Source organism: Mercenaria mercenaria, chromosome 16, assembly GCF_021730395.1.
Source record: "Mercenaria mercenaria strain notata chromosome 16, MADL_Memer_1, whole genome shotgun sequence".
Taxonomy (NCBI): Eukaryota; Metazoa; Mollusca; class Bivalvia; order Venerida; family Veneridae; genus Mercenaria; species Mercenaria mercenaria.
In genome coordinates this window covers 55,380,031-55,397,860 of record NC_069376.1, presented here as the reverse complement: position 1 = coordinate 55,397,860, position 17,830 = coordinate 55,380,031, and the positions used below count along the sequence as shown (strand labels likewise).

The 17,830-nt window shown below is 33.2% G+C and overlaps 1 protein-coding gene and 1 long non-coding RNA gene across 4 annotated transcripts in view; both read left to right on the top strand.

Annotated features, from left to right (window-relative positions):
- The first annotated feature begins 638 nt into the window (after positions 1–638).
- LOC128549728 (uncharacterized) overlaps positions 639–17,830 on the top strand; it is a 39,804-nt gene continuing 22,612 nt past the window's right edge. Inside the window, exons 1-4 of one of the 3 annotated variants that reach the window (XM_053527138.1) lie at positions 639–832; positions 1,154–1,225; positions 2,073–2,718; positions 7,967–8,029. In XM_053527138.1, the coding sequence (XP_053383113.1) occupies positions 1,217–1,225; positions 2,073–2,718; positions 7,967–8,029 (718 nt within the window). In that variant the 5' untranslated portion in view covers positions 639–832; positions 1,154–1,216. Of the gene's footprint in view, positions 833–1,153; positions 1,237–2,072; positions 2,719–7,966; positions 8,030–17,830 lie in introns of all 3 variants that reach the window. The other 2 variants (XM_053527139.1, XM_053527140.1) reach the window with 2 other exon arrangements.
- LOC128549729 (uncharacterized) lies at positions 8,493–14,508 on the top strand. Its single transcript, XR_008367897.1, has 4 exons — positions 8,493–9,473; positions 10,164–10,238; positions 10,627–10,722; positions 11,812–14,508. It is a non-coding gene; the product is annotated as an uncharacterized LOC128549729 (long non-coding RNA).

Sequence of the window (17,830 nt, the reverse complement as noted above, 5' to 3'; positions counted from 1 at the left end):
ATTTTTCTAAGCTAGGTCACAGCTATGGTTATTTACTAAGTGAAAAATACACATAAAATTCTTAACAGTTTGTGTTGCAAACGTCTTAAAAATGTTTATCCTGTCTAAATGCGGTTGTATGTAAGCTTTGTAAAACAAAATTCTATTTGTATCTAGAAATCTCTTGATTCTCGATAGCAACCAAATATACGACGACAACGTTTTGTAGATAGGTTTTATATGTGAATCCCATATTAAATCATGTTGAATATAAACACCTAGTTTTACATTATTATATGAAAATGCAATATCATTAGTTTCCAAAAAGCGGCGTTTTTGTTGTGTTGTTATAAAAATTACTTTAGTTTTATCAGTATTTAACTGCATACCTTTTTGTAGGCACCATTTGTTCAAAACAGATAAGGCTTTGTTTAAATTTGTTTTCAAGACAAATTTATCTTTTTGAACATCATAATATATCTAAAGAGGATAACCTATTTGGCTATAGCCAGTCTAACATATGGTCTTCTAGTATATTCTTTAAAAATGTTAAGATGACTCCATAGTATTATTTTCACGTTAAATCTAGAAATTATAAAATTTTCACCACTTTTCAATATTTAAATGTTTTTATTTCAACAGTTTAAAATGTGTATGTAAATGCAGGAGGACACTAGACCCCGACGTATTCCGCGTTGGCATGGCTAGGACTCCGTTAATGTATCAGTCTGGATCTGAAAAAAAACTTTATAGCAGAGATGCGTCAGATAGCTAACAAATATAAGTCCCAAAGGGAAAGGTGGGAAGGAATTTTTCTATCAATGTTGTTCGGAAGATTTCAGCTATCAAACAGGTGCGAGGGCGTGGCAAATATATGCGCGGACTTCTCTTGATTTTTGCGCCATTCATGTAGATTTATAAAATTACGACAGCGAACAAGTCGTCACGAAGACATTTATGATCAACAAAAAATAGTATAACTCATTTATACAAGAGAACATAAATGCATTTATTTATTATTTAATGCAAATTCGACTGTAAAGAAAGTTTGGAGTCTTTATGATTCACATTCTTTACATTTTCCGTAGAAAGTGTTTAATCTTTTAGATCATTCATGCTAGATAAACAGTCTCTTAGTTCAGCGATTGTCAGACAATGCCTATTAAATTTACAGAATGAGCAGACGACAAACTAACTAACGATATGGACATCACGCCAGTATAAAGAAAGAAGTAAGATGTCATCGGTATGTCATCGGTATGTTCAGTTTTCATTGACAGCTTTGTAATTAATACGTTATATACAACTTTATTAAAAGACAATTGTAATGTCTGTTGCGTATTCTACTATTTTGAAATCATTTGCGTAATGCTAAAAAAGATGATGCAACTGTCCCAATGAAAAAATGCATGAAGTACATGAACAGAAAAGCACTACTTCCTATATGTACTGCACAAAAACGCACTAGTATAAAGTTAAAACGAAAGAGTGAGGTAATCATGAACAATGGATTCAATGATTTTTCCAACTATTTTAGCTATCTCTCTATGTATTATTTCTGACACGGCTGGTAACTTGGGTAGAACCATCAGTATAACGGCACGGGTGGCAACCCGTGTCCTGTAGCTCGTGGAAGAATTTTCAACATCCTTTGCGGGAATTCGAACCCTGAGCGGTGGAGATAAGTAACTTGATGACAATTACATGAACATGATTTTGGCAATTTCTTACACCATTGCACATGTATCTTCCAAACATTTTAGGAGTAACCCGTACCAAGCCTAGTTATGAATATCATCAGCATATTCCAGTTCTGTGATATTCAGCGGAATTATGGTCCTGGAATTTTCGTATTTCAAAATATTCAAAGTACTAGCTTTATACCACTGCACTGAATTTCTCCAAAAAGTCACGAGTGATCAAGTTATATTGTTTGAATGTTATGAGTCAATGATTTTCGCTGGAGTTATGGTCCTTTATTTATAGCATTTTAAAATGTTTGTGCATGAAGTTGTGGGAAGCATACTTTTTTCGTGGAAAACAATGTCTAGTTTCTGAGCTGACTTTAATTTTGAATAGTTCACTTTTTGCAGAAAGGCGACGCTATAACTACGGGCCACGAGCATTATCTGAGACATTTATTGCTGCTTGGCCAAGCTGCACCTGTCGCTTTGAAAGCATTATGTAGGAGACAAGAATTAAAATCAGGGACAACTCTGGGTTCTCTTATTCTTGAAAAGAAAGAAACTTTCAAGGAGTCGTACAGTGAACATTTTGTTCAGTTGTTCCTTGATGATTCAGTTAATACGAATATAGAGTCCTGGGACACACGTCTGTTATGTGTAGTTTTATCTGTATTATTTGAACAAAGTTTATCAAGTCCCGAACACAATGGAATAGATTGCATTCGGGACCAAAGGAATGATTCAGAGAATTTCGCGTCATCCGCTTCTCTCAGCTACAACACTTTTAAAAGCAAGTGGGACCCACTACATAAAGCATTACTGGAGCTAAGTAAATATATTGATGATCATGCCAAACATGAATGTAAGGTGATGATTCTTTCATTCTACTTGGAGCCAATCACTGTGAACCGGGAATTGATTGAAAAGTTAAAAAAGGCCAGAGATGTTGATATGCACGTTAAGCTTGCCATAGAAGACAAAATTGTTCCAAAAATACATGGCGAGAAAGAATTGAACGGAGGAAATGGAGATACAACATTATCAGTGGAGAAGGGTATGTAAATATATATTCGTTTGTCAATATTATCATCCGCATTTTAAAACTGATCGTCGTCAGAAGTGAACATACCATATTTCGTAATTAGTTTATAAATATATAGAGAGATATGTATTTTGTATATGAAAACAGTATATAAGTATTAGGAGACAACATAAGGGAAGGGCGAAATGTGTCTCTTAGTACAAATTATATCATATTACAACATATTTGTTTTCCTAACAACATAAAAAGGAACTAAAAAGTGTTCTCTAAATGCAATTTGTGTCTTAATAGACGTGGTCTTTGGAACAATTTTGTTGTTGGATGTTGGACTGCTTTATAATCGCATGCCGACACAGAATTACCTAACTTGTAACCTGAAAGTTACAGATCTCACAGCTATATAAGAAAGTTGGTAATAGATGAACTGGAACGTCTTTATAATATGATATACATGAATTGGGCGTTTGGTAATTACTATCAATTAAATAAAACGTATTAAGAACACAAATATATTAATTGAATTACTAACATTTAAGGTACTTTTGCATATTCTGCATATTCTGTTCTTAATTTCATCATGTTTTTCGACTTTTCAAAACACGTACATGTACTAAGAAATCATTGCAAATGATAAAGATAGTGTCGTGAGCTTGATTGCTATATAGGTATGTTTGTAAATATTTTACTTCACAATTTAATTGATATTTTCCCGAGCAGACAAATGCTACAAGGACTTTTTTTACATTTGTTAAGAAACATATTGACAATTTCACGGCGAAATAAAATTCATGTCCACGAAATAGATTTTGAAATATTTGCCCAGGTTCCAAATATCTCAATACATTACTTGGAATTGTTTCGCATGTTAACATTTTTATTATCATATCATTTTTAGAAAAGAGTAATGGTGCCGTTTTTAGGTTGAAACCGCGAAGCGGTGAGACCTATAATTACCGTATTCCAAAGCTTGCAAAAATATCAGACTAACAGTTTTCACTGAAAGACAGATTAATCCGCCGTAAGGTTTTTGCCCGTTTTTTTTTCAGGCTAATCGACAGATATTCTTATTGATATAAACTGTTTTCTGGACATTGTTCTACAATCCGTTGATATTTTCATACATACGTAAATACAATAAGGTTAAAGAATGCGTCATTTCGCATTAAAATTATGTTTTTAGGTCTGTTGATCCACCGAGCTAGCTAAGTTGAAAAGTGAAGGTGTATTCCTTTAAAACACTTCAGAAAAACCCCAAAGTGCTGTATGTGCGTGTCTGAGATTAAATATTTGTCTCAATATTTAATGTAAAATAGATCTATTTTACTTCTTACAAGATAATTATTTAATCCTGAATATGTCTAGATATAAGCGGTACTTGACTATGACTTTTAACAGCATTACATCCGTTCTGGATTTGTATTTTAATTGTTGTTGAATTGGAAAATTTACACGAAGTTGTCATTTTGATAAAGGCCATAAGGCCGAAACTTTAATAAAACAGAGTAAAATCTACAGAGTCTTTAAAATAGATTGTTAAGCAAAATAGAATCAAAGCAGTACATAATGAAAATGTATAGTCGGTTAAAAAGCTCATCAGAGCTTATGTTACTTGTAATTGTCTTTCCGACTCAAAGTTTTTTATCTTATCTTAGAAAATCAAATGTGGGTGTTTGCATGATGTGAAGTTTCTCGACGTTGGCCTACATATGTGTCCCCGATTAATGAAACTGTTTGATTTTATTTAAACAAAATTGAATCAAAGCAACGCAAGGGGGCATTTGCGTCTTCTCCCGACGATTTTCATGTGTATAGTTCTTTCTCTTATCTCAAAACTTCACGGAAGTCGAAACAGCTGGATCTTGGGGTAGATAGATCTAGTTTCTAGCTTAGTGGACCCCACTGACTTCTACTGTTGTTTTAGCAGGGTCGGTCGTTTGTAGAAACTTTTTTAACAAGGTAGCGGAGTTTAAAGACAACAGCCCATGAATTAAATAAGTGGGGTTGCAACATTTTTAATGTTTTGGTGTCACGATTGAGTCGTGACATCAATACATTTTACTTCTCGGGTCGGCTAAACAAGAAGTTGATTTCGCAGAAATGTGTAGAATTATACAACCCGTGCTCCAAGAATTGTGAAAGTTGGTGTTTTATGTGATATCGTGTTAAATTTTGAAAAATAATAAGATTGCTCTATTCTGCTCGATACTTTGAACCTAGCTACATAGAAATACTTTTAAAAGTATATCTTCTAGTTTAAAGACTAAGTTAGGAATAAGACAATGGACCCATGATCTTTATTTGTCAAAACATTATTCTTTATATCTGAAAATTGTGTTTTTGATTTGTGGAAGTCGACACAATGGCTCTACTTAATAAGTAGCCTTATTTTTTAATACATAACGATTTGTCAAAAAACATTCACTCAAACATTATATGTACAATAGACTGGTGAACATAGAAAGTAGTATTGATTAGGTCAAGAATGTATATTATTTGTTGTTGCCCGCTGCCAACTGTAGATTTGTTCGAAACGCTATAACATACTGTAATCGAAAGACCGACACGCAGAGGTACATCCAAGATGGTATACATATGTAGCTTTTGAATTCTGAACCTTTCTAGAACAGTTCTCACTTATATGCCAATCCTGCTAGAACAAATCATAATTCTCGTTTAATTTATCTATTAAGCCTCACAATTTAGCAATTGTACAAAAAACTTGAAACCTAGCAAATAATGATAGTCATGGGAGGTGAGTAAATTTAAAATCTTGGTGATCTGATTACTTGGAGAATGATCTTGGAGTTTAACTTTTGAGGTGTTGAATTTTTAGAGTTGAACTTTTCTGGGTGTTGTGCCTGCAGTAAGAGCATTCTGGTACTGTAGGATGTGCACTGCCTGTAGTCGTCTGACTTAACGATATTACTTTCATATCATTCTAATTTACGCTTGATAATTCTTTTTATTTACTAATTTATCACCACAATTTAACAATTCTTGGAAATATGCTTCAACTTACAACTATAGAAAAAAAACTAAACTTGACACATAGCAAACATAAATAACATTGGAGTTGAACTATTGGAGATCTGATTACTTGGAGAATAGCCTTTGATACCCTGGTGATCAGTAGGACCACAATGACACTTTGTTTTATCTTTCTTGAATGATAAGCGCAGTTTGGAAACAAGGGGAGTGCATTTATGTACACAATGAGTTTGTAGTTATTGTTGAATAAACATGGTTTGGAAACGCTAATATGGTATAGGTAGACATCAGGAAATACAGACTTTATTTTCACTTTACCAAACAGTTTCGACTAGCTTTTTGAAGCATATAACGTAGCTCAAAACATCAGCAGACATTCTTCCTTACAGTCAAGCATAAATAAAGCTGATATTTGACATGAAAATAGCCTTTACTAGTCGGGAAAAAACTATTAAATTAAATATGGACTAAATTCGAGTAGACCAAGGTGGCATATCCGGCGAATAACTACCTTCATGCCTTAAATACCAGCTCCTGTGAAAGTGAAGGTTACATACACACTTCTTACTAGTTCTATAAATAAATGTCGGATTTCAATATTTTACGATTTTGACATTTCATATAGTCCGACGTTTTATTTAAGTTATAAATTTCCCGGTAGAGCCTTCCGCAAAATATCTTGCAGAAGGTTTTACAAGTTCACGGTGGAAGTGACTAAAAAGTGATAGGTAAATACCAACAACGGACAAAGAAACCTGTTTTAAACGTCCATTGAACACACTGTCTTACTGAAATTAGCGAAGACCTGTCCTCAATTTGAAAGAGAAATTCACACCCATTTACTTTTGCAACACAACACGAAACTGTCAAATTTTCTTTATTATAAAGAATGATTTTAGACGAAAAATATTCTCATGGTCGGATTTTGATAAAAAAATGCGGCCCTTTACTAAGGTATTGTCTTTGTAGTGTGCATATGATTATAATCGATGGGTGTAACAAGCATTTATCGGTTGTGTTAAGTTAAAATTTATTTCATTTAGTTATAAATTCATATAAAAGCAGTTTAAAAGGCTAGTCTTCATGCATTCGGTGGTACAAGTGCGTTAAATAATGACCGCAGATTATTTTACTAGTGCCGTAGGTAAAACGTATTTGTTTACGTCTAAGCATGTATAATTGATTCTAAATGTTTTTTCAGTGTTGTATGTTCATGATATTTAATTAAATTACGCTAGAATAGTCTGTGTAATGTGCCGGGGAAGTAATTTGTGGTGCAGGTTAAATTACCGTAAACCAATATATCACGTGTTTGAGAGTTTTCCTACATTACACTTCAATAAAATAACGTTGAATTTTTGCTATGTAAATGGCTGTCATTCGATTAAACTTGACACAGGGACATGTTGAATGTCCAAATATTAAAAGGCGCCCTGTACAAGTTTAATGTTATTGAACTAAGTTCTTATCAGAACAACATGTTTTTCTTCCGATTATAAATCGAAGGGTTTCAACCTTTCTGTGCTTTCAGCGCTTTGATTATAAATTTACTCACTAATTGTATTGATTCGTGAAATAGATTTTGTTTTCATACGCGGTTTTATAAATTTACTCACTGGTTGTATTGATTCGTGAAATAGATTTTGTTTTCAAACGCCGGTTCAGCTTTTCAACCTGATCTGTATACGTTACGCCATTATGTCGTTTAATTATTATTATTATTATATTATAATTTACCAGATTTATATAGCGCCCTTTTCATGATAAACACGTTCAAAGGCGCTTTACAGTTAGCAAACGCAGCCAAACAGGGCGCGAAATTCATCCTCTACTAGTACAGACTGACCAGAGGGACAGAGTGAGATAAAGTCCCCAAAATAGACAGAGAGAACAGATTTAGATACAGGCCTGTCCGGCTAACTTAGCCTAGCTCTTTGCGAATAGGCAGTCTGGTTCTTTAACGTGCCCGGTGTATAGCACCGATACACGCGAAGCCGTCTTTCCTGGGAAGAACCAGTACAGGCCTCTTAGTTAGGTGGGAGACACTCAAGAGCATCTCAGAACATTCCAGTGCCTGGACCGGGATTCGAACCCCGGACTTCTGGATTGACAGTCAAGCATGTTACCACCAGACCACCAGACAACCGGCGCACCGGCCCACCTTTAGTAAACGTAAACTTGTAGAACTACGCTTGGTGTTCATGTGCAACATTTAAAGGGCCGTGTTATATGAACTTTTAAATACAAATGAATTAAATATTCTATTGATTAGGCGAAAATAAAGAACGTGAAGAAGAGACAGACGATGTCGATAGTACAGATTCTCCGCAGGATGGTAACTACCTCTAGATCATTTTCTGATCTGAAATGACATTTAGTTTATTCATAAAGGGATAAAAACCTTTATAAGAAGATCATTTGGAAGCCTAGAACACAACCAAGTAAATAGCAGACTCGGTCCGATTGTTAACGAGAGGTAAGGAAATGTGCAACAACCCTCACTCCCCTTAAACCATGTTTTTTCTTGTTAATTGTGATTCACTGGGAACCGCAATAGCTCAGTGGTAGAGTGTTCACTTTGAGTGTCGAAGGTGGGGAGGTCGCTCCCTGGACATGCCACCCCAAAGACTGGTAACTTCATTTTGAATTTGCACCTTGAGTATACACTTAATAGAAGTATAAAGGACGGTCACAAATGTCCAGTAAAGGTAAATATGTAGAAAAGGGGACCGGCCAAATTATTTTCATTCTCTCTAATTATATGATAATAGTGATAGTTATTTCCATATTCATTACTTCAAATTTAAATATCCAATTACAACATTAACCATGACAAGAAATAAATTAACAGTCATCCTAATTATATTGATGATTTCCTTACAGTATACGTGAAATACTAAGATTGATTCACGTTCCTGTCTGTTCCCAGTAGTAACACTTTATATACCGATTAATGTATCAGTCTTTTTTTCTGCAGTAATACAATATATACTTACTAGTTATACAATATATACTTAGAGTAATTCATGTCTCTGTCTGTTCCCAATAGTAATACTACATATACTTGGACTGATTAACGTTTCTGTATGTTTCCAGTAGTAATAATTTATATAGTTATATTGACAAACGATTCAGCCTATTTCAAGTAGTTATACTGTATAATATTTTATACTAAGAAATGTTAATGTTTCAGTCTCTTTCCACTTGTAATACTATATATACAATACTCAATATACTTAGGCTGCTTCACATTTCAGTCTATTTCCAGTAGTAAAACTGTATATGCATAAACTGATTCATACTTTATGAAGTTAGACTGATTCATGTTTCAGTCTGTTTCAAGTAGTTATATTATGCACTTAGACTTATTCGCGTTTCTTTTTGTTTCCAGTAGTGATACTATATATACTAAGATTGAGCTACGTGTCCGTTTGCTTCCAATAGTAACACTATATATGCGTAGACTGATTCCTTTTTCAGTCTGTAGCTTATAGTGATTCACGTTTCAGTCTGTTTCCTGTAGTGATTCACTTTTCAGTCTGTTTCCAATATTAAAACTATATAAACTTAGACTGTTTCACTTTTCAATTTGTTTCCGGTAGTAATACAATATATACGTTTATAGGCATTTACCTAGAGCATATTATTTTCAAGGGAAATAATTGTGGTCTGACTGTATTATTTTGAAAATCACATTTGAGATTTTTTTATGTGCGCACCGGTACAGTTTTTGTGGGGAAGCGAAAGTTGCTGGAATTTTGTCTTCTTCTAAAAACAAGGTAAGTTGACAGTTTTTGTTGAAATATATATCTGATGGCTGACACATAGGAGAATGTTTTGGTTTATATTCATCGTACAGATTTTTTTGGAAATGAAGAGAAACAGGGGGAATTCTGTAAATTTCTTCTTATATGCAAATGAGCTGAAAATGTATTGAAATGACTATATCAAGAGTGTATGCCTTTCCAGTAAGTTTTTCCCTACCTTTGACGATAGGTATTAAAAAGTTTAGATATCAACCTCTTTGCTGAAATCAGTACCTAAAATCTTCAGCCTGTGAATAGCTGTGGAAATTTAGGACTTCCTTTTTTTGAAGATATAAATAGATCTAAGCTATATTTAGACTAAAGTTTGTTTCAGTATAGCAGCATCTACGGAACCCTTACATACAGTCAAATATTCTTGAAACTGCATGGAAATATAATGCATTTTCAAGTGTTTGCTGTTTCTTATGTTGTGCATACTTAATATAGGTCATTGTCAATGTCAACTATCATTATCTGACATTTGACGTTTTTTTTTCTAAATTACCTCCCTTATATATACACACATTTTTCTTCATTCATTTTATTAATAATTACTTCCCTTTACTTTTTGGCAATAATTTCTCAGATTGCATTTAATTAACTCCCTTTATCTAACATGAAAAAATCTCTTGTATAATGATTATTTGTATATTTTACTTTCAGCGTCTAATACATGTAGTTGCAGCCTGTCTTTGGAAGCTGTTGAAATAACAAGAAAGAGGCTACATTGGCATAGTGGTATATTTTGTTATATATGAAGTTTATGATGGCATTCATGATATCATTAATGTATACAATACCTTGATTTTCTGTCAGTCATGTGTTATTACATTTGAACCGGGACTGTTTTATAATCAGGTTCATGATACTATTTTTAATATATATAACAGTTGCAGGTTTTTTTTGTTTTTGTTTCTTCAATATTAATTGGAACTTTATAAATTAAAACATTTCAGGTTCATGTTTATTAAAGATTATAATTTTAAACATAAAATAGGTTATGATATATTTTTTTATTCTATTATATTTAGATTAATAAATGTAAAAAGTCTATATTAAATTTACTGGTCATCTTTTGTACAAAATTAAAGGAAACAAAAATTGTTTGTATGATTTTCATTTTCAGTTTTGGTAGAGAGAAGTTTGAATATGTACAGTTGTTTGACCTGTCTTACCCTGTGGCAGTCCCAGAAGATGTTACCATTATGAATAAATGCAGGGGGTATCATCCTTTTGTATGTTAAACAAAGGTCCCAAATCATTTATAATTATGCTGTATGACTACATACTTGCTTCTGAAATAATTGTACAAGTCAGCTATAAGACATTCCTGACAAGATGTGAACCTTTTGGACTTTATGTCAGCCTGGCATAAACATTTCTTTTCTGTAGCTTTGTGTATCCCTCAATTTACTAAGTACATATCTCCATTAAAGATAATGCTGATAGATATGTTTTAGTAATAAATGTGTGATAGCTTTGTAATGTAAACACTATAAAAATAGAATGAAAATGTACTTTGATAACAAACATTGAAATACAAATTTATCAGTATAAGAATACGGCTCAGTTGAAAGAGATGGAGTTTTAAGCAATTTTTGACGCTCACTCTGAAGCAAAAACCTCTCTATAACAACATCATGAGAATTTCCCTAAGCTGAAATATAACTATCAAATTTACCTCTCCAGAAAAACAACCTCAACATAACTAAAATTTGTATATCCCACAGGGTGTTGCTTTACAGAGGTTGCACTGTACTTATAATTTCTAATGTTTTCAAATGCTTTAAGAAAAACAACACAACTATTTCTCATAAGGTGAAATTTTGGCAGTTCTCAAGTTCATTGCTTTTGCATGTTATATAAAAACACTTTAGGTAGTTTATCATTATTACATCATATACTAATAAGAGGATGTAGGTTGTTGTTGGAGCTTTTAGGTGATATTATAGGTAAACATCATCAGATTTATCTGTTTATTGTTTTCACTATTTTACTGAATATGTACATTGAATGTTATAAAATATGCAGACAATCCTATTATATAACTTGTCATTTAGTGAATCTAAGTATTTGTAAAATTTAAATAAAGCAACAAGCTAAGTAGCAACACAATCTTGCTGCTTTAGACAAGTGATTCCTTAGACAAGTTGAAATTAGACAAAATGTCAATTTGTAGAGTAACCTGACTTGCTGCTTGATAATATATTTCTAAAAATATCTGCAAATGTCAAAATGATGTTATGATTGTTTTACAAACTGCTATGTTTTATTCTCTTTAAGTAATAAAGTTTTACTTTTGTATTTCCAGAAGTGCTAACAGTGTGTTGTCATGTGAAATGGACTTTACCCCAACTGTGCTGCATGATGTATATTCAAGTGTGAGACAGCCATGCACCAGCTGTAAACTGAGATGGACCCACACATGAAATATGTTGACTTTTCTATGTATTATCATCTGTACAGAATGTGTTTATGACAAGACTGTATACATGTATTGTTTAATCATTTTTCATTTCCATTATGGCATGCATGTAAGAAGCAAGTATTAATTTAACAATTGCATTCAAAGAAATGTTAAAACGTGACCAATCTAATTTAAAGAATAACCTTCAGTTGGTCTTTTGAAGTTTTATATTATTTGTGGTGGAGATTGACCCAGTCATTTAGCAACTTATACTGTCTGTGAGTCATTTCTTGTATGTAATAGTTTTCTTAATAATGCATAAAATATCAAAATTATGGTTGAATGAACTCATTCATCACTTGTAGATTAATGTTAATGCAGTTCAACATTTAACCATAACTTAATTAATATTCTATTTAACCAGATTTGTCACATATTTTCATATGAACGTTTATATGTTACAGTCTAATCTAATCTAGAACCCTTACCAAAATGAAAAGTTTGCGGCAAATTTGCCGCAAACATTTTAGTTCACCAGAACAGAGTAATAAATGTTTGCAGGAGTTCGCCGGTAGCGGCGACCTTTCGGCAAACGTTTCGGTGACTTTACTGCAAACTCACCACAGACTTTACTGAATTAAGAGTTTGCCATAACATCGCCAGAAACTTTATCACATGATCTTGTTCACCAAAACGTCACCAGAATCTTTTATCTATATTTTCTTCTCCAAAACATTCGCCTTATGATCTTTTAATTATCTGACCAGATGTGAAAGTTCGCCAGAGGATTGCCAGAACAATATCACATGACTTCTTCTTTGTTTTTATTGGCTGCATAGAGTTTGGCTCCATTTTCAAACTGCCAAACAGTAGTTGAACATCGATACATTAACATGAATTATTTATGATTCTTTACTAAACAAAAACTTCCACAAAAAGATGGATAAATCACCGAAGTATACTGTGTTTAATTCCGTGGATAAATGTTGCGATGTAAGGTTAGTTTTCACACTATTACGCATGCAAAACCAGAATGATTTTTATACGGTTAGCCTTTGTTTATTTCAGACATGTGTCACCTAAATACCATTAGATACAATAGATTGTAATAAATAAATTAGTGAATCTGCAAATTTATTAAGACATTTGCACACAGAGGAAATTTTTGCAAATTAGTCATCAGCTTTCACAACGGTTCCTTTAAAAGTTTCAAACCCATGTAAGCATAAAATATATTTACTAACGATATACTTTATCATAATGATCTCGTGCATTTGTATTTTTTCTTTATAATTATTTAGAAAAGATAAATCGTTATTATCAGATGATATATTGCTAATTTAATAATCCTTTCTTACTTTTCTTGAAAATGTATCCTTTGTTCTTCACAAACCAAAGGTGTGTTACTTTAGCGCCAAAAGTTTGCAGCAAATTTGCGGCAAAACAAATTTGCATAATTGTTTGTTGCAAAGTCGCCGCAAACTTATTTGCATAAATAGTTTGCCAAGAGCTCGCCAGAACATTGCCAGAAGTTCGCCAGAAAGGTTTTGGCGAATTTGCGGCAAACTTATACCATGTAAATTAGGTTTGCCGCAAATTTGCTGCAAACTTCATTTGCATATTCATTTGCATAAATTGTTTGCGGCAAATTTGCCCCAAACTAATTTGCATGGTAAAAGTTTGCCAAAAGAAAGTTTGCGGCAAATTCACCAAAACGTTTGCGGCAAATTTGCTGCAACGTTCGCCGGAAACCTGATATTTTGGTAAGGGAAATGATGTTCCACAATTTTTCAGTAATATTTTATGTTGTTTTGATGTCTCAACATATAATTACTAACATCAACAAAACTAAAGTATTTTACAATTTGGTTGGTATAATTGGTTGTTTTGTTTATATGTTTTATTTATTTCCATCCAGGGGAATAAAGAAATATATATTTTAAGATACCTCATCATTCCAGATAAGTACACTACATAATCAAGATAAAAGAAATAAGAAAAATTATGTTGGTGGAATTTTATTTTTAAAAAAATGATATTCAGTCTTTGAAGTATTTACTTCTTCAGATATGTTGGATTGAAATGGGAATAACAACATACTTTAAATTTTTGTAGTCATAAGTTAACATGGGAATTATTAACTTGAAATAGATTTATCTCCCTATTATGCCATCTGGGCTTTAATATTTTTCAACATTGTCATTGGCAACAAGGCTCAACATTATTTTTTGTGTATATCTTGCATTCATGTGTGATAAATGTTTTTATGGTATTCTTTAATATAATATATGCTTTTCATTTTACCATGGATTTAAAAAATATATATTGATATGTCTGAAAATCAAGGTAAAAATACTGACTGATTAAATTGCAATATAAGAAAGCTTATATGAGATAAAGGGGGGTAATTCCATAAAAATATGTAGAATGTAGATTATAAATATAATGAAGGGAGGTAATGAAATATTGTCGAGTTAATAGTCTTCATTTCTTTGATGAGCTAATTAATTGTTTTACATGTTGTTTTATTAACTACAAGTATGACCTTACATGTGTACCTGTCCTGAAGGAAAATAAAAAAGGTTCTTTGTTGTCCTTATACTTTTAAGTAGTTCCTGGATTTGTTTACATTCCATGTCTGAATGAAGTAAAGAAACAGACTTTAATGAGGGTATCCCGGGAAAATACCTAAGTTTCTTTTTATATCAGCAAATTTGATGAGATAGTCATTCAGGAGTTGTTTATCCTATTTCCAAAAATGTAATGGGGACTAAATTTTTTGGAGTAAATATCTCTTTTAAAAATAACACACAACATTTTAATATTGTGTTTATATTATCTGATGCACTTAGCAATATATATTTGGGGTGTAAATGTTGAAAAACCCGGTTTTAATGTTTTAGTTACAGTGTCTAACTTATATATACTTAGATTGATTCACGTTTCAGTTTGTTTCCATTAGTAATACTGTATTCTTACACTGAGTTTCGTTACTGTTTCGACTCTGTCTGTTTCCAGTAGTAATACACTATATACAATGACTGATTCAGCTCTTAGTATGTTTTGCGGCTTATATTGGAAACGAAATATTTTTAACATTGTTGATTCTCGAATAAAATTTTATCAAACTAATGAACACCTACTTCCACCAAAATCCAAGTTTACTTTAAGACATTTGAAAAAGGAAATCCAAAAAGTATGTCTTAGTTCCAGCAGACAAGGCGGCCAACAATATATTCATCATTTGACGCCTATATTATATTAATGTTTTACAAAACGAACTAAATAGCACTAAAAATTATACATTGAGTCCTTCTGTTGAAAATAATTTGGTCACTGATCACATCACTGTAGTTTCTAATTTAAAAGTTCGTATAGACGATCAACAAATTAAACTACCAACCATGTACTGGATTCCTAAATTGCATAAACAACCGTATAAAGCTCGCTTCATCGCTAATTCAAGCTCTTGTACAATTACAAATATTTCAAAGCTATTAACATCATGTCTAACTGCTGTGAAAGCCCACGTGGAAAGATACTGCGATAAAGTATATGAAAACTCTGGTAAACACATATTTTGGTCGATTAAAAATTCTGGCGAAATCCTGGATAAGTTTAAAATTAATAATTACAAGGTATCTACAGTCAGTACATACGATGTTTCTACTTTGTATACCACTTTACCACATAACTTAATAAATGACAAACTAACTAACTAACTGCCCTAATTCAAAAGACTTTTGCCAGAGAGAATGCTACATTTCTCGCTTGCAAATTTGTTAAAGCTTTTTTTACTAGCAATATTATTAAACATTATACAATGTGGACCTGTGACGAAGTTTGTAAAGCCCTTTCCTTTTTATTGAACAACATTTACATCAGGTTTGGGATTGCAGTTTTTAGACAAGTAGTTGGTATTCCCGTGGGAACAAATTGTGCACCCCTTGTCGCAGATTTGTTTTTATATTGTTATGAAAGAGACTTTATGTTGAGCCTTCCTCCAGATACGCAGGCAGATATTGTAACTGCATTTAATAATACATCACGTTATCTGGATGATATTCTTAATATGGATAATCCGTTTTTTGGTCAGTTGTTGGGTACTATTTATCCTAGGGAGTTTTAGTTAATTAAAACTAACAATTCGGACACTGATGCTTCATTTTTAGATTTACATCTCTCTATTTATGACAATATTATACATACCAAAATTTATGACAAGAGGGATGATTTTAATTTTAGTATTGTAAATTTTCCCCATTTGGATGGGGATGTACCTTAGGCTACATCTTATGGAGTAATATTTCTCAATTAATTCGGTTTGCCAGAGCGTGTAGTCATGTCAAGCATTTCAATGAACGTAATCAATATATTACAAGTAAACTTCTTCAGCAAGGCTACCGTTATTACAAATTGCGTAAATATTTTGCTAAATTTTACTATCGTAATTCTAATTTAGTTTTAAAATTCAATAGTAATTTAAAGACACTTCTGCGAGAAGGTATTTCTAAACCCGTTTTTTATGGGGATGTGGTTTGCAAACTTCGTAAGATCTTGGGTCATGGTAATTTTCCAAATGTATTTGGTAAAATTATAAAACGTTTTATCAAAAGAGGTTACGACCCAATTGTTTTGAGACATACCGCATGTTTAGTGTTCAACCCGTTTACAGTTGGACACTACTCTTCCCTCTTTGATTGTGTCTGACGGAAGAGGGGGAGGACTCTATGATAAGCAGTTTTTAAATCCTACCAGGACTGAACTGTTTTGATATCTGTCTTCTGGCCTGTTTCGTCGGGCCCTTAAGGGTGTTTCTCTTGTTGCTCTGTCTTCTGAAAAGGCATAGAGTACATACGTTTTTGGTTCTAAAGGTTTGCTTTTTATATATTTATACACGAGCATTTTTGTGTTTTACATGCCATTTTTGTTTCCATTACGTGTGTTAGAGATTCACCTGGAGGGGATTACTTTTATTTACACTGTCTTTGGAACATGGTGGGGGTAAGAGTGAGGTTGGGTGCGCACCATAAACCAGTTTAAGCTCCCCAGTGGTGTTTTTGCCATTGACCGTTCCAAGGCGGTGCCCCACTGTGTTCCTTTGTTTGTTCGTTTTGTCCTAATGTGTTGGCTTTGTGTGTGTGCGCGTGTATGTGTGTGTGTGTTTGTGGTGTGCGCGTCTGCGTGCTGTGGGTTTCGTTTTAGGGAGGCTGCGTTTTTGGTACGTGGCATTCCCTGTTTGATATCTGTCTTTGTTTTTTATGATTATATACTTGGACTGATTCGTGTTTCTGTCTGTTTAAAGGAGTAGTACTATATATACTTAGTATAATTCACGTTTCTATCTGTCCAGGTAGTAATACTTTATATACGTAGGACTGATTCACTTTTTCTGTCTGCTTTTAGAAATGATACTATATATATTTAAGGTCCATAATGCTTTAATTTTTATACGCCCGAAGGGACGTATTATGTTATACCCCCGTCCGTCCGTTAGCAATTTCGTGTCCGCTCTGTAACTCTTTATAACCCCTTGAAAAATTGCAAAGAAACTTGACACAAATGTTCAACACACCGAGACGACGTGCAGAGCCTATGTTTTGGATTTCTTGCTTCAAGGTCAAGGTCACACTTAGGGGTCAAATGTCATATGAGTGTGTTTCATGTCCGCTTTGTAACGCTTGAACCGCTTTAAGGATTTCAAAGAAACTTAGCAAAAATTTTAACCACACTGAGACGACGTGCAGAGCGCTTGTTTTGGATGAATAGCTTCAAGGTCAAGGTCACACGTAGGAGTGAAAGGTCATATATGACTTTGCTGTGTCCGCTCTGTAACTCTGGAACTGCTTGTATGATTTCAGAGAAATTTGGCACAAATGTTCATCACACTGAGGCGACGTGCAGAGTGCATGTTTTAGATGAC